This window comes from Telmatherina bonti (assembly GCF_933228915.1).
Source record: "Telmatherina bonti genome assembly, chromosome: 17".
Classification (NCBI taxonomy): Eukaryota; Metazoa; Chordata; class Actinopteri; order Atheriniformes; family Telmatherinidae; genus Telmatherina; species Telmatherina bonti.
The window spans coordinates 28,636,119-28,653,302 of NC_136615.1; the positions used below are offsets into that span (position 1 = coordinate 28,636,119).

General features: G+C 39.4%; 1 protein-coding gene across 1 annotated transcript in view; it reads right to left on the minus strand.

Annotated features, from left to right (window-relative positions):
• niban2a (niban apoptosis regulator 2a) overlaps positions 1-16,078 on the minus strand; it is a 42,900-nt gene extending 26,822 nt beyond the window's left edge. Inside the window, exons 1-4 of the mRNA XM_079256917.1 lie at positions 15,875-16,078; positions 5,804-5,934; positions 1,972-2,100; positions 1,785-1,890 (exon numbers count right to left, since the gene is read on the minus strand). Coding sequence (XP_079113043.1) covers positions 1,785-1,890; positions 1,972-2,100; positions 5,804-5,934; positions 15,875-15,929 — 421 coding nt within the window. The 5' untranslated portion in view covers positions 15,930-16,078. The remainder of the gene's footprint in view (positions 1-1,784; positions 1,891-1,971; positions 2,101-5,803; positions 5,935-15,874) is intronic.
• Between the last annotated feature and the right edge of the window lie 1,106 nt (positions 16,079-17,184).

A 17,184-nucleotide genomic window follows, 5' to 3' on the forward strand; every position in this document is an offset into this window, starting at 1 on the left:
CCCAACAATCAATATGAGACAATTTAACACACTAATTGAGCATAGATCACTTCTATTTGTATCAAAATCACCAAAAGCAACTAATAAAATCCCAATATTATGTATTCCTCTTGAGCTCAGGCAGACATTTAAATGCAAAAATTCTGAATTTGTTTAACAAAGCCGAGACAGACGGGAACGTTCTGCATGTAAAGGAAAACTAACACAATAAACTTCTATTTGTAGACATTTATTTAGGATTTAGTGTGATGATTACTCCTATCTAAAGCTTCAAACTATATATTTTTAAAGCTTAGCAATAACAACCAAGGTAATACTTTTTCATAGTTACGCACGAGGCGCTGTAAAGCGTGGTTAAAGCTGCTAAAGAAATGACTAACACCAGCCTTCCTTTTTTAGAGGACATTTATGTCAGCAGATGCATCATGTTGGACCGCACCCATTCAGTCCATGAACTCTTCACCCTCATCCCTTACGTGCTCCTGTATGTCAAGCCTTGATTTATTTCAATAAGCGGAAATCATTTTATGATGTAAAACACTGCATGAAAAGTGTTTTATAAATAAAGTTTGATTTGATTTTGTTTGATTTGATCCCCTCAGTCAGAAGGCTGTGCAGCCTTAAATCCCGACCCACAAGGCTGCAGCGCAGTGTCTTCCCTAAGGCTGCAAAAAAATGTGCTATAACCTCATTTTTTATGCATTTATTCCACTTATTGTTACCAGATTTAGGTTATTTTTAGTGGCTTTTATGAGAAGCTGTCTGCTTTATACTGTATTTATAATTATATATTTTATTGCTGGGCCTCAGAAAACATGTTTTGTTCTTTTGCGTTTTCACGAGTTGAATTATGTCAAAATGAACTTTTACTCTACACCTTTGATTAATAGTCCTTTCCTCAACAAATTAAGAAAATCTAATTGTCAGAACAAAGCAAACATTTCTATGTTTTTGATAATAGTCTTACCAATGATGATAATAATCTTACACATGTTTATTGTCTTGCTGTTATATCAGTGTTTTCAGTTTGGGTGGAAGCTATCGGATCACCGACCACTGACTTGATGTGTCGCTGTAGATGTGAAATTACTCTTTCGCTTCTATGAATTTAAACAATCAGATAAACCAGAGAAATATCCAAGCTCTATGAAGACAAAAAGCTGAAAACCAATACATTTCCAAGCTTGATCAGTGGTGTGCACAACTGCCTACAAACATTTATTCCCTTATATTCACAATTACCTTCTTTTCTCATTTAATTTTCCCTCCTGATAAAATCGCCTCGTTCTTTTTGTCATCTTCTTTCATGCTATTTTTCCAAAGCCAAACAGTCACTTCCCCGTTCTTTAAAATTTCTTTTCTGCCCTAGCGTTCTCTCTTCAGCCTGACTTTCACACAACCCCCTTCCTCCCATTCCACCACCTTCATCTAATGCCCAGGGGCCTCATAGGAAGTCCCCACCTCCTCTTATCTCAGTTCATCCACCACCAGCGTCTAGACTCTGCTGTTGGACTCCATCATTGATTTGCGGTGGGAATCACTTCTACAAACCACTGCCAGTCAGCACAGTTTGAAGATGCATCCATAACTGCACCATGTAAAGGAAGATGCTCACATAAACTCCAGACACGCCATCTTTTTCACGACCAAGCGACTGTTACTATGTTACTGGCTTGAAATAAAGGGTTTAAATGATTTGCAAGTCATTGCAGTTTTTTGTTTTTTACTCTGCTTTGATTTTTTCCCCATCATGCCTTCATTGTATCTGTCTGTTAATATCTAACCTGGCAGGCTGCCATTGATCAGCTCCATGTACTCCTCCATGGAGGTCAGGGCCTTGTACCCGGCACAGTCTATGGTAACCTTCGGGTGCAGCCCTCTTTCATGTGCCTGGAGAGAGAAACGACTTTAACACAAATGCCAGATTCATCGTAACGGACAGAAGTTCAGTCTGATCCTACATCCACTCACTGTTTTGCTCTCAAAGAGGCTGATGGTGTAGCTGTTTGGCACGGACACGAAGCGATTCCTCCACTTCCGGTTCTCCTCCAGATACTGGAACAGACTCCCTGAGAAGATGGAGCGGCCCGCCAGGGGGTCCTGAAACATCACACCCACACTCAACACTTAAATATGACCCCACAGTAAGTCACTTATCCACCATTTGACACAAATTACAACAGCAATAAATGTGTTTGTGTTGTACTTTTTGGGATTTACATCTGTCATAGAAGAGTTTTCCCAAATTGTGCAAGAGTCTTAGAGTCTAGATGGAGTTTCCAAACATTCAAGGGAGGAGAGTTTACCTACAAGTGTTTACACAAGGATATACACCACCCACTTTGTTTTCGGATTTCCTGCCTCGGATCAAATAATCCCTGCTCAGAGAGGGAAAACCGAGCGAGACAACTTTAAGTAAAACATAGTGTCTGAAACAATATGTTAAATAATGTGCTTTTACTTGAACTTTAAACTAAAACTGCCTTAAAAGTGTTTAATCAGCTCATATTTAGAGTGCTTCCAGTTCAAATATAAACTAAAAAATGGAAAATCAATGCTTCTGAATGCAAAAGTAAACTCAAAACATAATTCAGCTTAGTGAAAATACAAATATATCAGATTTCTGCGCTTTTTCACATTTCATCCAGTCTTTAAACAGATATATTCACAGAATAGGAGGTGATAGAAGCAACTTTCCTCCACACTGTTGCCTGTATAAATGAACCCTCATCACAGCATCTCTCTTCATGTGTGAAATCTGCTCCACTTTCCCTCCAGTAATTAAAAATGCAGAAAAAGCACAATTTCTCAATGCACTCAGTGAACAAAAAGATGCGACGAATACAAAGTACACTGAGAGGAAAAGTATTAGGTAATACCCCAGTGATTCATTCATGCATTCTGTGTAACATGATGTTTAAACCAGCGAGGAAAGAGGCAGCAGTCATGTGTGAATGATTCAGTGAAATCCTGTCGGATTTTCATAACGAAACAGCAGAACGGATGTCTTGAAGGAATGCACTTAGTACAGCGCATAGTTTTTTAAATAATTATGCTTCCTGAATATACAAAATTGTATAAAATCCAACTGATTTCCTATATTTTACATCAAAGGAACATCTTATAATTAGGGCTGGACGATATATCAAATATACTCAAATATCTGTGCGATATAAAAAATGCCTATATTCGTCATATCCGAGTATCCTGTTGTCATGCAGGTGTTTTTAGCTGTGGGCGGGGTTTTCTCACTCCTCCTCGACTCTGCACCGCCTTGCACAGAGAGTTAAAACAAACGCACCCCGTTACGTACATAACGTGAGCTACGTGCTACGTCATGAGAGGCAGCGTGTAGCCACTGTTGCCAACTTGGCGACTTTCTCGCTAAATCTGGCGCCTTTTTTTGTGAAAAGCGACTAGCGACAAATCTAGCGACTTTTACTGGAGTTATTGGAGACTTTCCTGGTGTTTTGGCGACTGACTTTAAAGCACATATTGTAAAGTTATTGTCACAAACGAGAGTCTCTCCCCGTCCTAAAGCACTCAGTCGCTCCGGCTGCAGCTGCAGCCAGTCAGAGGAGCAGAGAGGACACCTGCACGACTCCACCTACAGTCACAATGAACAGCCAAATCCGCCACTGATCCCGCTCTGGATTACAGAGTGGGATGTAAATTGCAAAGTTTTTCACGTCACGCAAAAATAATTAATTCTATTTGATTACATTCACAACCTTTGTCACTTACTCACCTCATCCACTGTGTGTGTGACACAAGCATGTTTATCTAGCTCGTCATGTCTCTAGAAAGTACAGAAAGCAGTGGGAATCAAATCCTGAATTAAAAACTGGCTGAAGCCTTTTATTGGAGACGATACGAGGACATTCTGCCTGGATTATAAGACTGATTTCTACGCTAAACTCTGCGATGAAAAAAAAATACACGACAACTCAAAAACGTATCCATAAAGCAAAGCCTTATAATTATTCATCATTTGAAAAGTCCCCCCCAGAGCACCTATTTTCATACGTTGCATTTATTACATCATGCAAAGGCACTTTATTTTGTTTTAAAATGACATGTTTCTGCCACTGCTTTAACTGTTCAATAAATACAGTTTTGATCAGTTTGCTTCATTACAATTTCATCCTTTTGGCATAAATGTTTAAAATCAGCATCTCTTAATGCAGTATGAACAATTATGTTTTAATGGAGACACAAAATCATCTTACTGATGTGATTGTATGCACCAAAGCATTCATTCAAGGCTAAGGTAAATATCGAGATATATATCGTATATCGTGACATGGCATAAAAATATCGGGATATTACTAAAAGGTCATATCGCCCAGCCCTACTTATAATCTTGTAAAGGAATTGTCAACAGGGGCAAAGGTAGATTGGACACTCAGGTGCCATCTCAGTTAAGTGTAGGGTTACTGAAGGATGACAAAAAGCATCCCTGTATAGATCACTAGTACCACTACACCAGCTTTAAACAAATTCATAAGTAGGTTCCTTCGTTTTCTTCTTTTAAAAATATTTTCATTTGGCTGCACATTTCCAACACAGCTTTAGTTCCTGTGTCACTACAACCACCAATGTTATGTAAGGCCATTAACCTGATGTTAGCATGAAGCTACGTAGCAATGCTCATGTAGTTACATGGTAGCAATTGACTAGCTAATATGAGGAAATAAGCCATATCTAGTATTTAGAGAGTGTATTTAGAGACTACAAATCAACTAAATTAATCAAGATTTTCAGGTCAAAGCTTAGCTCAGTAACCGAGTTACTTACTTTGCTAAAGCTACATGATCTTTGCTTGCTTGTTGATTTAAAAGTAGCTTTTGCTAGAACATGAAAATATGAACAAATATGGCCTGTAACCAGTCTCATTCTGTAGTAAAAGAAGATATAAGACTGAAATGAAAAGGTGGAGAGGGACACAATAGATTTCTTTTGATGGTTCATTAGTGTAAAGTTTTTTTTCCCACATTGGTTCTTATCTGATCATTTTTCTGAGGAATTTCTTTCTTAAGCAACCAACCAGTTTCAAATTGTACCTTTAGGCACTTCGTCACCAGAAGCCTGCTTCAAAGACAAATAATCTTTTGTCATGTCATGTCTAAAAAATGCCAGACGTATTAGTTGGCAGACCTTTTTGACAGAAAAAAATGCTGAAAACTACAGGCCAGAAAACTAACGGCCAGAACTTTAAGCATCATCACATTACTTTCCAATGTTTGAACTCTGGTTATGATTTATTCTTACATTCTTGAAGAAACTTTAAGACATAGAAGCAAATGAAGCAAAGGCCTGACTCAGAAACTGATATATGCATACGACCCTGGAGTTGGCCAATGCCTTTTCAGATATGGTCTCCATGCAAGGTTCGCTGTTAGGAAGCTAATCTCAAGGAAGGAAATCAGGGAGAAACGGCTGAGGCATGCTAAATGACACAAGAACTGGACTAAAAAGTAGTGACAACATGGAGTGATGAATCCTCTCCAAAGCCGGGATTTCAACACTGCTGGAGCCGTGTGGGAACAAAGAACAGAACAAAAGACAGCCAGCATCCAAAGCAAAGCTTTGAAGAGTCACATTTTTCTTTTATATTTCCATGTTTCAATGAAATGCAACACCTATTTCCAGTTTTCCAGGCAATAGCTAAAGTAAAGGAAGGGTGGCTTTTGCACAGTTCAGTAAAAAGGCCAAACTAAAGGTGTAAAGAAGACTGAGCAGCCATGCATGTAGAAACATAGTCAAAGTTGTTTGTGAAGAGCAGAAACAATGCAGCACTTGCCTTTCTGTGAAGCAGCTGTGACTGCGTGCCTCCTCCTCCCTCTATCTCGAAGCGGACGCTGTTGAAGAGTGCGACGGCGTACTGCTGCTCATACACATCACTGAACTCTTTCATCACATCTCTGGTCCGAGCTGCAGGAGCAGAAACACACACAAACATATGATCAGGACAATGCAGTACAATTAACACAAAATGTCTATAATGCGAGCAGAGAAGAGAAAAATACTCTGATATTCATAACTTTTAAAGTCAGAAAGTTTAGGTTTAAAATGACTTTCCAACAAGAGTAACCTCCTCATGCAACGTCTCCAACATTCATCCATCCATCCATCTTCTACCACTTATCCGGGGTCAGTTCACGGGGCAGCAGCCTAAGTAGGGAAGCCCAGACTGCCCTCTCCCCAGCCACATTTGCCAACTCTGCGGGGGGATCCCAAGGTGTTCCCAGGCCAGCCGAGAAATATAGTCCCTCCAGCGTGTCCTGGGTCTTCCCCGGGGTCTCCCGCCAGAGGGACGTGCCTGGAACACCTCACCAGGGAGGCGTCCAGGAGGCATCCTGACCAGATGCCCGAGCCACCTCAACTGGTTCCTCTCAATGCGGAGAAGCAGCGGCTCTACTCTGAGCCCCTCCTGGATTACCAAACTCCTCACCCTATCTCTAAGGGAGAGCCCGGCCACCCTGTGGAGGAAACTCATTTCAGCCGCCTGTATACGAGATCTCGTACTTTCGGTCATGACCCACAGCTCATGATCATTGGTGAGGGTAGGAACATAGATCGACTGGTAAATTGAGAGCTTCGCCTTCTGGCTCAGCTCTGTCGATCTCACACTCCATCCTTCCCTCACTCTCGAACAATACTCCAACATATTTAAACTCCTCCACTTGAGGCAGGACTTCACTTCCACCTCCCGAGAGGTCAATCTACCCTATTCCGGCTGAGGACCATGGACCTCTCTAGCATTGCTATTTAAATTTCTTCATTCAAACTGGATCCAGGCATTTGGCTCTGATCCTCTTGTGAAGACATATAATCTCTTTACGTGTTAACTCTAAAGTCCTTTAGGTCCGCTATCAGGTCTGTATGAAAACTGCCATGTCATAAAACTTAAAAAGGACGTTTCAGCCAACAAAGAGATACCTCATACCTTATCAGGGTCAACTGCTCTGTGTGTCACGACTCTGGTAAAACTTGAAAATGCAAAGTCAAAACATGTTTGAATGCATCCTAGCTCATCTTGATGCTTCTGGATATCTCAAACTTTACTTGTCAAGTTTTTAGTCAGCGGCCATTCTTCATGGCATCTATATCAGAAAATTCTACATCGAAAATGGCAATATTTATAGTTATATACAGATTTACTATCAAACTAGGACTCTTTCTTATTTGAAAAATTTTAGCATGATTTCCGAGTAAAACTAGATAATTATTTCTACAGATTAACAATATTATTATTACAAAATCATAATACAGGTAATTTGTTAAGTACACCCATTCAATTCCTTGTTAAAACTAGCAGTCAAATAGCTAAACACATGGCAGCAACATCCCTTCCTGTCAGCCTTCGATTGGCTGAGTCAGGGAACTCTTTTAAAAAACAGTTTAAGACACGTCTTTTTAATCTAGCTTTTACTTAGTTTTATTTGTTTCTGTTTTTTTCTTAATGTTTTATGTTGTTTTGAAGTTTTTGTGTTTTGTTGTGAAGTGCTTTGTGATTTTTATCTTGAAAGACGCTATATATAAAGATTTATTTGACTTACTTTACTTACTATAACACATGTAGTCATTTAGGCAAGGTCAAATGGACTTGCCGAGGTTCAAGTTGAATCAGATTGAGGAAGAAAGAAGATTTAAGTGACCTTTAACATGGTATGGTGTTTGGGCTGAGTATATTTAAGCAACGGCTGATCTACTGAGATTTTCACACACAACTATTTCAACGGTTTACAGACTGAATCATCTTGTTGATGCCACAGGAGAGAATAAAAAGACAACAGGAACCCAAATAACCACTGGTCCAACTAAAATAAGCAGAATACAGTCCAACCTTGAAGCAGATGGTCTACAGCAGCAGAAAACACTCCTGTCAGCTAAGAACAGAAAACTGAGGCTATAATTCACACAGACAAAATATGATTGCACGGATTCAGGCTGCTGGTGGTGTAATGGTGTTGGGGATATTTTTGGCGCACTGAGGGCACCTTAGTACCAACACATCATGTTTATCCACCACAGCCTACCTGAGTGTTGCTGCTGACCAGGTCCATCCCTTTCTGAGCACAGTGTAGCATCTTCTGATGGAAACTTCCAGCAGGATGATGCACCATGTCACAAACCTCACATCATCTCCACCATGATTATGAGTTCACTGTACTCCAACGGCCTCCACAGTCACCAGATCTCAGTCCAACAGGGCAGCTTTGGGACATGGTGGAACAGGAGATTCTCATCATGGATGTGATGCTTCATGGGTAAAATCTGAGGAATGTTTCCAACACCTTGTTGGATCTATGATACCCAGAATTAAGATGAGTCTTAAGGTAAAAGGGTGTGTGCTTTCCACCTACATGAAGTTGTGCTTTTGTGTGTTCAACATAAGCCTGGGCAATAAACTGAAAATTTACCGATACCAAAATTTACAATGATAATTGACATAACTTTGCTTATGTTGGTAATTTTGGTGTGCAGAAAAAAAAGCATTTTCTTTTTTTTTGGTCCCATGTATGTAGGCTCTGATCCTGTCCCTTTAAGATGGTGTACTATGTGTACAGCATGTGTAGTCACATGCCCCTCCAGTCAATAACTAGGAGGGAAGCAGCTGTTGAAGCTAGTTGAAGCTAGTTAGAGCCGCTGCTGCGATGGCGAATGTAGATGTGGCCAAGGAGAAAGAGCCGCAAGAACCAATCAAAAAGTGCTCCCACATCAAGGCAGCAGTCACTAACCTAAGCATTTGCTAGTTCTCAACAATATGAAGGAACATCAAGATGAACGTCAAGATTGATTGAATTTACCAATGCAATAGGCTATCATATAGCAAAAGACATGGCTCCCATTGCTAATGTGGATCACAAAGGGTTTATACACCTCATGAAAACTGTCGACAAGAGATAAGTCCTGCCATCACAGAAATATTTCCTGAAAACTGTGATTCCCAGCATGTACAGAACAGAGAGAGAAAAGGTTGCTGCAGAGTTAAGATATGTTAAGCACGTTGCGGTCACATCCAATCTCTAGACCAGTCCCACAATGGATCCCTACATCAGTCTGAAGTCTAGTATCAGTCTAGTGGTTATCGTCCATTTATCGTAATTGAGGTGAACTGGTCAAGATATTGTGATATTTGAGGCTATGTCGCCTAGTCCTTGTTCAACACCTGATTAATGAGCCCTTTTTTTAACAAATGTGTTGACGCATTTTCAGGTCATATCGTTTCTTTGTATTGATTCTCTGGATAAGTTTTCAGCATTCCAGTAAACAATCCAAGAACCTGTCGAAAGAAGATTTTTCCCATGGTTAAAAAAAAGGTCCTGGAGCCGATCAGTGTAATTCGGCACGGTCAGTGTCAGTCGGTGTCGACCATGATCTGTTTATAGAAGGAACAGCACAGGAAGGAGGGAGCCGGGCTGCAGTGGGAGAGCAGGAAGGAAAGAGCTGACAGGACAGGACAGACAGGGAGAGAATGTGGAGGAGAAAGAGGACAGGGACACGCTTATTAAAAACACCATGCGACAGCAAGATGACATGGAAGATGGAAGATTGTGAGAGAAGCAACAGCAACTTCACAGAAGCGCTCATCCATCAGCAGCCTGATTGGTTTAGACTAATCATTAGAAGAAATTTGCTTTTGAACAGAAACTCTTTGTGTCATGAATCAATTTCCAGATAAGTGGTGGTTAATGTTGCCTGTAGACCAAATATGCAGGGAGTTGGTACTTTCCAGCAGTCGCTGTGCTGGGCCAAAGTCAGCAGACTGGGAAACTTAACTGGCAAAGACTTGTGGGCTCTTGGAAACAAAGGCCAGCGAGTACAACATACACAATACACACTCACTCCTCCATTTTTACTTTATTTGAGCCACACGGTTATTTTATATATTCCTCCATCTGCTCTGTCGCACATTGAACCCTTTTTATTTTATTATGTTGTGCAAGAGCTGCAGCCATGCTATCAGGGAGCCGGTGTCCCTTACACTGACCCACAAATTCCTGAGATTTCTGCTCCCATAACACTCCCATTAACTCCATCTTCCCATCTATTCTTCCAGTATACTGGAGTAATTAATGCCAGATTTTAAGCAGATAACTAAAACACAGACATACAGTAAAAAGCAGATATTAGCAGCAGATAGAAGAGGATATTTTTGTTTCCCAGGAAACAAAACGAGACTCATACTCTCGCATGATTCAGCTAACTGCTGATTCAGCCATTGAGCAATGATTTTTTTCTTTTTTTTTTAAGAAAATGTTCAAAAGGACAAAAATGAGGCTTATATGTATCTTCTGAAAAGTAATAGGACATGCAGTGTATGGCTGATGTTTCTGTGCACTGTAATATTACAAATTAAATGGTATGATATAATATAGATTCAGTAGATGATCAATGAATATGTGCCAACTGAAATTCTGCAATTTCAATTCATCACCATTCAAGAGCCTGCGAGTTTGAGACAATGCATGATGATTAAACTTCCACTTCCATTCATATCAAGTCACAAATAACTAAAAAACAACTAAAATATCAAAATATAAGCAATTAATTAAACATATAAACCTTTAACTGCCTACTGTATTGTTTGGTAGGCCAGATTCTTCTGAGACAACAGTTTTATACTTTGCTGTCGATTATTCTTATTATCAAAAGGAAAAGAATATAAAGGTTAATTCATTCCATTCAATCGAGGAAGTGTTTGTACGGGTGTAAGCAAATATTGATATATTGAAATATCACAATATTTTGTGACAATATTGTATTGATATTCAAAAGCACTGTATTTTAACAAATAACCGATCTTTACTGATAAGGCGGATTTTCGTTTCTTTATTTATCTTATACATAAAGATCAGTGTTTTGATTTATTCTGCAGTAAAATGTAGATCCTCTGTTCATTACAGGCTCCAGTATGTTTTAGCCCACTCTCTTTATTTGCATCATATGAATGTTACCTTGATTCCCAGTCAGTCACAATACGTCCTTTAGGAAGTTAAAAGAATGACTCGTGAACCAGTTGAATATTAAATTTAAGCTTAACAGATTACTACTAATTTATTTTGAAACATTCAAACTTAGCTATAGTGTCTATTCCAAGCTTTACAGAATTTGCCTCAAAAAGGAAACAAAATAAATAAAATATTTCAACATCTTAATTTTCGCAGAATTGCATTGAAATGATTATTTACATCTTGAAAAAGCCTGTTTTGTAACGTAAACAAGGGCCAGGAAAATTTTAAAAATTCATAAATCGAAACGGTAATCCAGATCACCACCAAAATTAAATCACTTCTTCTTTTTCATATTTCCAACAACTCCTGAAAATTTCATTAAAATCTATCCATAACCTTTTGAGTTATCTTAAACACAAACAAACAGATAAACGCCGGTCAAAACATAGCCTCTTTGGCAGCGGTGACAACAACACATCTCTACTTGCTAATGCTAACTTTGCCATCAGGAACACTGGAAACCACGACTCCGGGGTGCTTTCGTTTCAGATGCTCATGCATGACTGTCGTGCTGCCATGGTACGCCAACTCTGCATGGCAGACGACACATTTCACCTGTTTGACACTTTGTTTAGCGTGAAATATCCCCAAACTTTGGAAATAGGTTGCGCCGCCATCGGTTTGTTCTTCGTCGTTTAAACAAAGATGCTGCACAACATGACAACACTGCTTTGCTTGGTGTTCAGAGTTCTTAGACTGTCTGAAAAGCCGTGGTTGGTAAATGGCGTTAAGTTGCCTGTTGCAGCGTTTTATTAGCAAAGCTGTTACAAGCATTTATAATGTGACGACAATGAAATTTCGTGCTGATGAATTTTCATTGTCGACTTTGTCAACAAATCGTTGCAGCCTTATAGTCAAGCCTTAAAAGTTTACCATTTGTGTTATGTACCATCTTCCTTTGTTCCTCACATCCCACATGCTTTACCAAGTTGCACAAGTTTGCTTTTTACTACTCCTCAAGTACTCAAATACACCTTGTGGTTTAAAGGGTTAAAGTACTTGCTCATTTGTGTGTAATGCAGTGTAACTGTATTACCACACTCTATCATATCAGCATGTCCAACACAGAAAAATCCACATGAACATTTCAGTCTATAAACATATTTGATGTCACAATTGGCAAAATGTTTATTACTGTATCAATGTTTGTTTGATATTTCACTAAAAATCAATGTTGTATTGACTTTTAATAAATAAACCAATATGCCTGAAAATGTAAATAAACCCACTATGCTTCTATAGGAATGTACAAAGAGGTTCTGATGGGTACAATCCCTTTCAAACTGGGAGCTTTTCCAGGAGACGGTGACCTTTTCTCCACTGCAAGGTCAGTTTGTTGTGAAGGGGACGAGGAAGCAGGTGGTCTGTCTTATGTAATCCTGTTATGTTTCACATTGGAGTGTCCACTAGAAAAGATCTTGGCCAGCACCTGCTCTCTGTTTTCGGTGCAGATGTGCATGTAAGGTATTGGATTTTGGATGTCAGCTAATATCTTTATGTCTCATATTATTGGCTTCTGTTGCAGCGTGTTGCAAGCTGCATGTGTGTTGCGTTTGGCCCATGTGGGAGGACGTGATCTTAGAAAAATGTGATTAAGCAGCAGAGATGGAGAAACCACCTTGCAGGGAGTTAGATACTGTCAGTTACTCCTCAAACACAGAAGGTGAACACCCTCTACGAAGTCACTTGTGGTTTAAAGCTGTACACTTTGAAGGGCATGCTGCTTGTTTCGCTATTGGCTCAAACATGCAAACCAAGGAAGTTTACAGAGTCACTGGTAAAGACAACACTGAAGGAGGGTGTGTGAGAGGCAGACAGAAGCTTCAGCTGTTATAACCTTGTGACATGTTCCTACCTGCTGCACCTCCTTGTCCTGACTTCTCCCTTCATGAAATTCTTTTCCTTGGAGCTCAGAATCAGAAAATAAACTGAACTATTTAAGGAATTTTCACAAGTAAATGACCTGATATCCAAAACACAACAAAGTTAAGAGATAGACTCTACATGGATTTGAACATATGAGGACATGTGAGTATTATGAACACCTTTACTTTGCAGATCAGGATCTTCTTGTAAGAAACTATCCTCTTGTTATATTAATATGTTTTTTTTTACAGATCATGTTTGATTTGATAAATGGTATTTGACTTCTTGCCTACAACCAGAGAAACCAAAAATCCTTGCCAGGACAGCCAGCTGCAGCATGAGCCCATAGCATGATACAACCACTGCCGTGCATCACAGTGTGGCAGCTCGAAGCAGATTTTTTTCTACGTTTCCACAGCATTTATTTTTGTTTCTAAAATCCAAAAAGTCTGTTTGGGTGTTAATTTGAACACTTGTGAAGCTATGTTGTTCAATGTTCAATGTAGAAGATTTTTCTGGAAAGCTTTTATTTGTGCATGTGATATTTTTACACTTAAATGTGCAAAGTTTGCTTGTTTTCCAATCCTAAAAGCATATTTTACAGTTTTTCCTGATCTCCCATCACAGAGTGTGAAATAAGCTGTTGTTGCCCTTAGGGATGGGCACTGATTTCTGAATATTCGAATAGTCATTCAGTCATTAATAAAAATTAATAGTGAATCATATGTGGGTAAATAAAAAGTTGCGTTATTGGCGGCTTCCGCACAGGCGCAGCATAGCAATTGATGATACATGTGGTGGGCCTGATGCCAAGCCGTAGAAGAGGGAGAGGGAAGACATGATGGAGACATTACTGCAGCAATCCTCAAAAAGTTCCATGTGGAGCTATGGAACTTGGAACCTGCTATGGAGCTATAATAGGTGAAATAGAGGTACAATTAGGGATGTACCGATACCAATATCAGTATCGGTATCAACTCAATACCACGTGTGTGTACTCGTACTTGGTATTAATAAAAGTGTACCGATACCACAACCGATACCCAATATCACACTAGTCAAGGCACCACATTTGTGTTTGATAACATGCTTCGGACATGTTTTAAAAGAAATAAATACCTTGAATGTGACATTTTTTGTTACACTAAAAGGAAGATCTTTGTGTCAAAACCACACATTTATAGTTGTATTCAGGTAAAATGTGCCAAATCAAAATAAAACTTGTTGAAATTTTTAGATCTGTAATGTTATTATATTTGTATTTGTGAGGTAACTTCAGAAAGGATTGGTAATTTATTATAACCTAGTGACATATTACACAGTTCTAACAGCAATAATAACCATAGTCACAATAATGTTCATATAAACAGATTTGAGATCTGCAAATATCGGTATCGGCAGATACTCACATTTCAGATATTGGTATTGGATTGGAACACCGAAAAAGTGGATCAGTGCATCCCTAGGTACAATGTAAAGTCTGTGGTGCAAAGCTTTCACAGGTCCATGACAACCATGATCAGCTGAATTGATGAGTGAACGAAGCACCCGTCAAAATAAAAAGACAGAGCCGTGAAAAATCACAGATCTCTTTCTGTGTTTCCACGTTTTGTGTGTGTGTGTGTGTGTGTGTGTGTGTGTGTGTGTGTGTGTGTGTGTGTGTGTGTGTGTGTGTGTGTGTGTGTGAAGGGCGGGTATTAGAAAATTAATGATTAGTACCCCAGAATTATCAAATAGTATTTTTGCCTAAAATGCACGTCCCTAGTCGCCCTGCAGCTTCCCAAGACTGAGGAACCAAGTTTACGACTTTCTGTTGCAGCCGAAAACATGACTTTACTGCACCGTGTCACACGCCAGCAACTGGATATCAACACACTATGTCAGATTCAGCAAAGAAACCCAAGATGATATTAATGGAAGAACCCCTTAAAAGAAAAGAGAGAAAGGGATGGAGATAGAGATGAGACTAGAGTCAATGTCAGACAGACTTTTACTGGCTAGAAAGAGCTCAGAGAAGAGACAGGATACAAGACGGATGCCTGATTAGTCATTGCAAAGGGGCACTTCAGTGACAAAATCTGCCAGAAACAGATGTCATGCTTTAATATCAACAGTGCAAGATGTTCCTGCCTGAGTATACCACATAGATAGAGTATCACAAAGATAGTGCAAGTATAAAAATGCAAAGATCTCATGAACTAACACGATATTTGCATGTCTCATTGCCATTTTTGTCTAAAGCTAATGTTTTGGTTTCCACAACCAAAGCCACAAGGTAGCTTTTGCTGTGTGTCAGAGTGGAAAAATCCCACAAATGACGTCACAAGATGATCCAAGTAGGAAGATCATGATATGTGACTAAAGGCCCCTCATATATGAATGGAGACTGTTGCATTTATTCACATGCAACGTCTTAACATGAAGAGAATTCTTTACTTCAAGAAGCAGCTTCAAAGGGGGAAGGTCTTTCCTTTTCTGTTCTTTTTTTTTCTGGTAAAATCTTAAAATATTTTCCTCCCTGTTTCATCTGAACCTCAAATCCTTCCCACATGCAAGCACTGGCACACAAACAGGCAACGAGCCAGAAAAGAACATTCCAGCAGAGGCAAAAATGTCACTTTTTGGAGCACAGTTTATTTGCACCATCAATCCACTTGTAGCCTTGACAGGACTCATTTGCAGATTGATGGAGGTGATTTCAGCCTCCAGGCTTTGTTGGAATAATTGCTCAGACTTGTGCTGTTTGTAATGTGTGACTCTGGAACAGACCTAAATAACCTACAAACATGCTCCCATCTGGGAAACCTGCTTATTATCTGAGAAATAAACCCACAGCAGAGCAGGGATTCAGAGGAGCTCCTCATATAGAGCAAAACAACAATATATTTTGTTTGGATTTTCCATCAAATACAGAAATTGATGCATATAATCTAAAAATGGAGGTGGAAATATGTGTTAACTGTTTTAAAAGATTATTTCAACATTACCTGTAATCATCCCCCGCCTGTTCTCATCCAGGTGAGAGGAAACCACGTCCCCCATGGTTTCAGGTCAGCCTCAGAGATCCTGCAGGTCTCCTGATGATTGTATCGGGTAAAAGTGTCTTGGTAATAGTTCCCAGAGTCTCAGCCGCGAGGAATAAACTTGTCGGTCCTCCTGAGGGGCGCGCGGCTCTGGCTGTGCTGCTTCTCTTCCCTCCAGCTTTCTCCACAAACCCCAAAAGAGGAGGAGGAGGAGTGGAAGTAAAGGCAAGCTGGTTGCAACTCCCGCCTAAGAGGAGGAGGTGAACACTGCTCTCTTTCACAGCAGCAACAGGACACACCCTCTGGGAGTCGTCACCGGTCCAACGTGTTCAGTCGGCCCTGCTTCGGGTGTGGCCCAAAGACCAGGAACCCGGTGTTTTTTAACCTCATGAGTTTGTACTGTCAAAATCATGCTCAATTTAAATGTAGTTTTCCTTAATAATTTTAATAAATGAGCCACATTAACTTTATTTGCAAAGAGCAGTTTAGTAATCCGCTCTTCTTCTTACACACCGAACAATGCTGCCCCCTTGTGGATGGTTTGTGTGTAAACTGCAGCTTTACATTGACTCTTCGCTCGTTACAGAAAATTTAATTAAAATAAATGTGATATTTTCCTCATTAATGACTGCAGTGATGCAACTGGATGTAAAATCTGAAGGTAAGGTTTCCTATCAATCATCTTATAATACAGGTAAGTCTGCCACCTGAAGTGCACATGCTCAATGTCTGGCCCAGGACGAGCGTTAATATCTTTGTGAGCGTGAAGGTTTTGTTACCATAGTGACCGTGACGGTAGTTTTATTAGATATTTTTGTGGATGTGAATTTGTATAATAAATGGATGTCTTTTTTTAGATCAGTTTTTCTTCTTTTGCAGTGAAAAACCTGACAATTACAGGGGAAAGCTTGTGTGTGTTGTATGTCTTTGTTTGTAAGTCATATGGTACCTTAATTTTAAAGACCCATTCCGGTTCAATAAAATGTATTATGGTACATTTAATCCAAATAAAACAAATCCACAATGGACAAAATTGTTGCTATGTTCATAGAAGACAATTCATCAAGAAAGAAAGAAAGGACCAACTTGTGCAAAACTTATTTGGCTCTTAAAAATAAGTCTAAATAATAATAATAATAATAATAATAATAATAATAAAGTTAACGTTTTGTTCCTTTTTATGCGTTATGACAACTCTTATCATCAGAGTTCATACATCTAAACAACAACACTATTGATGTTTGTTGTCTTTTTAACAATCCTGTCCTTAATTC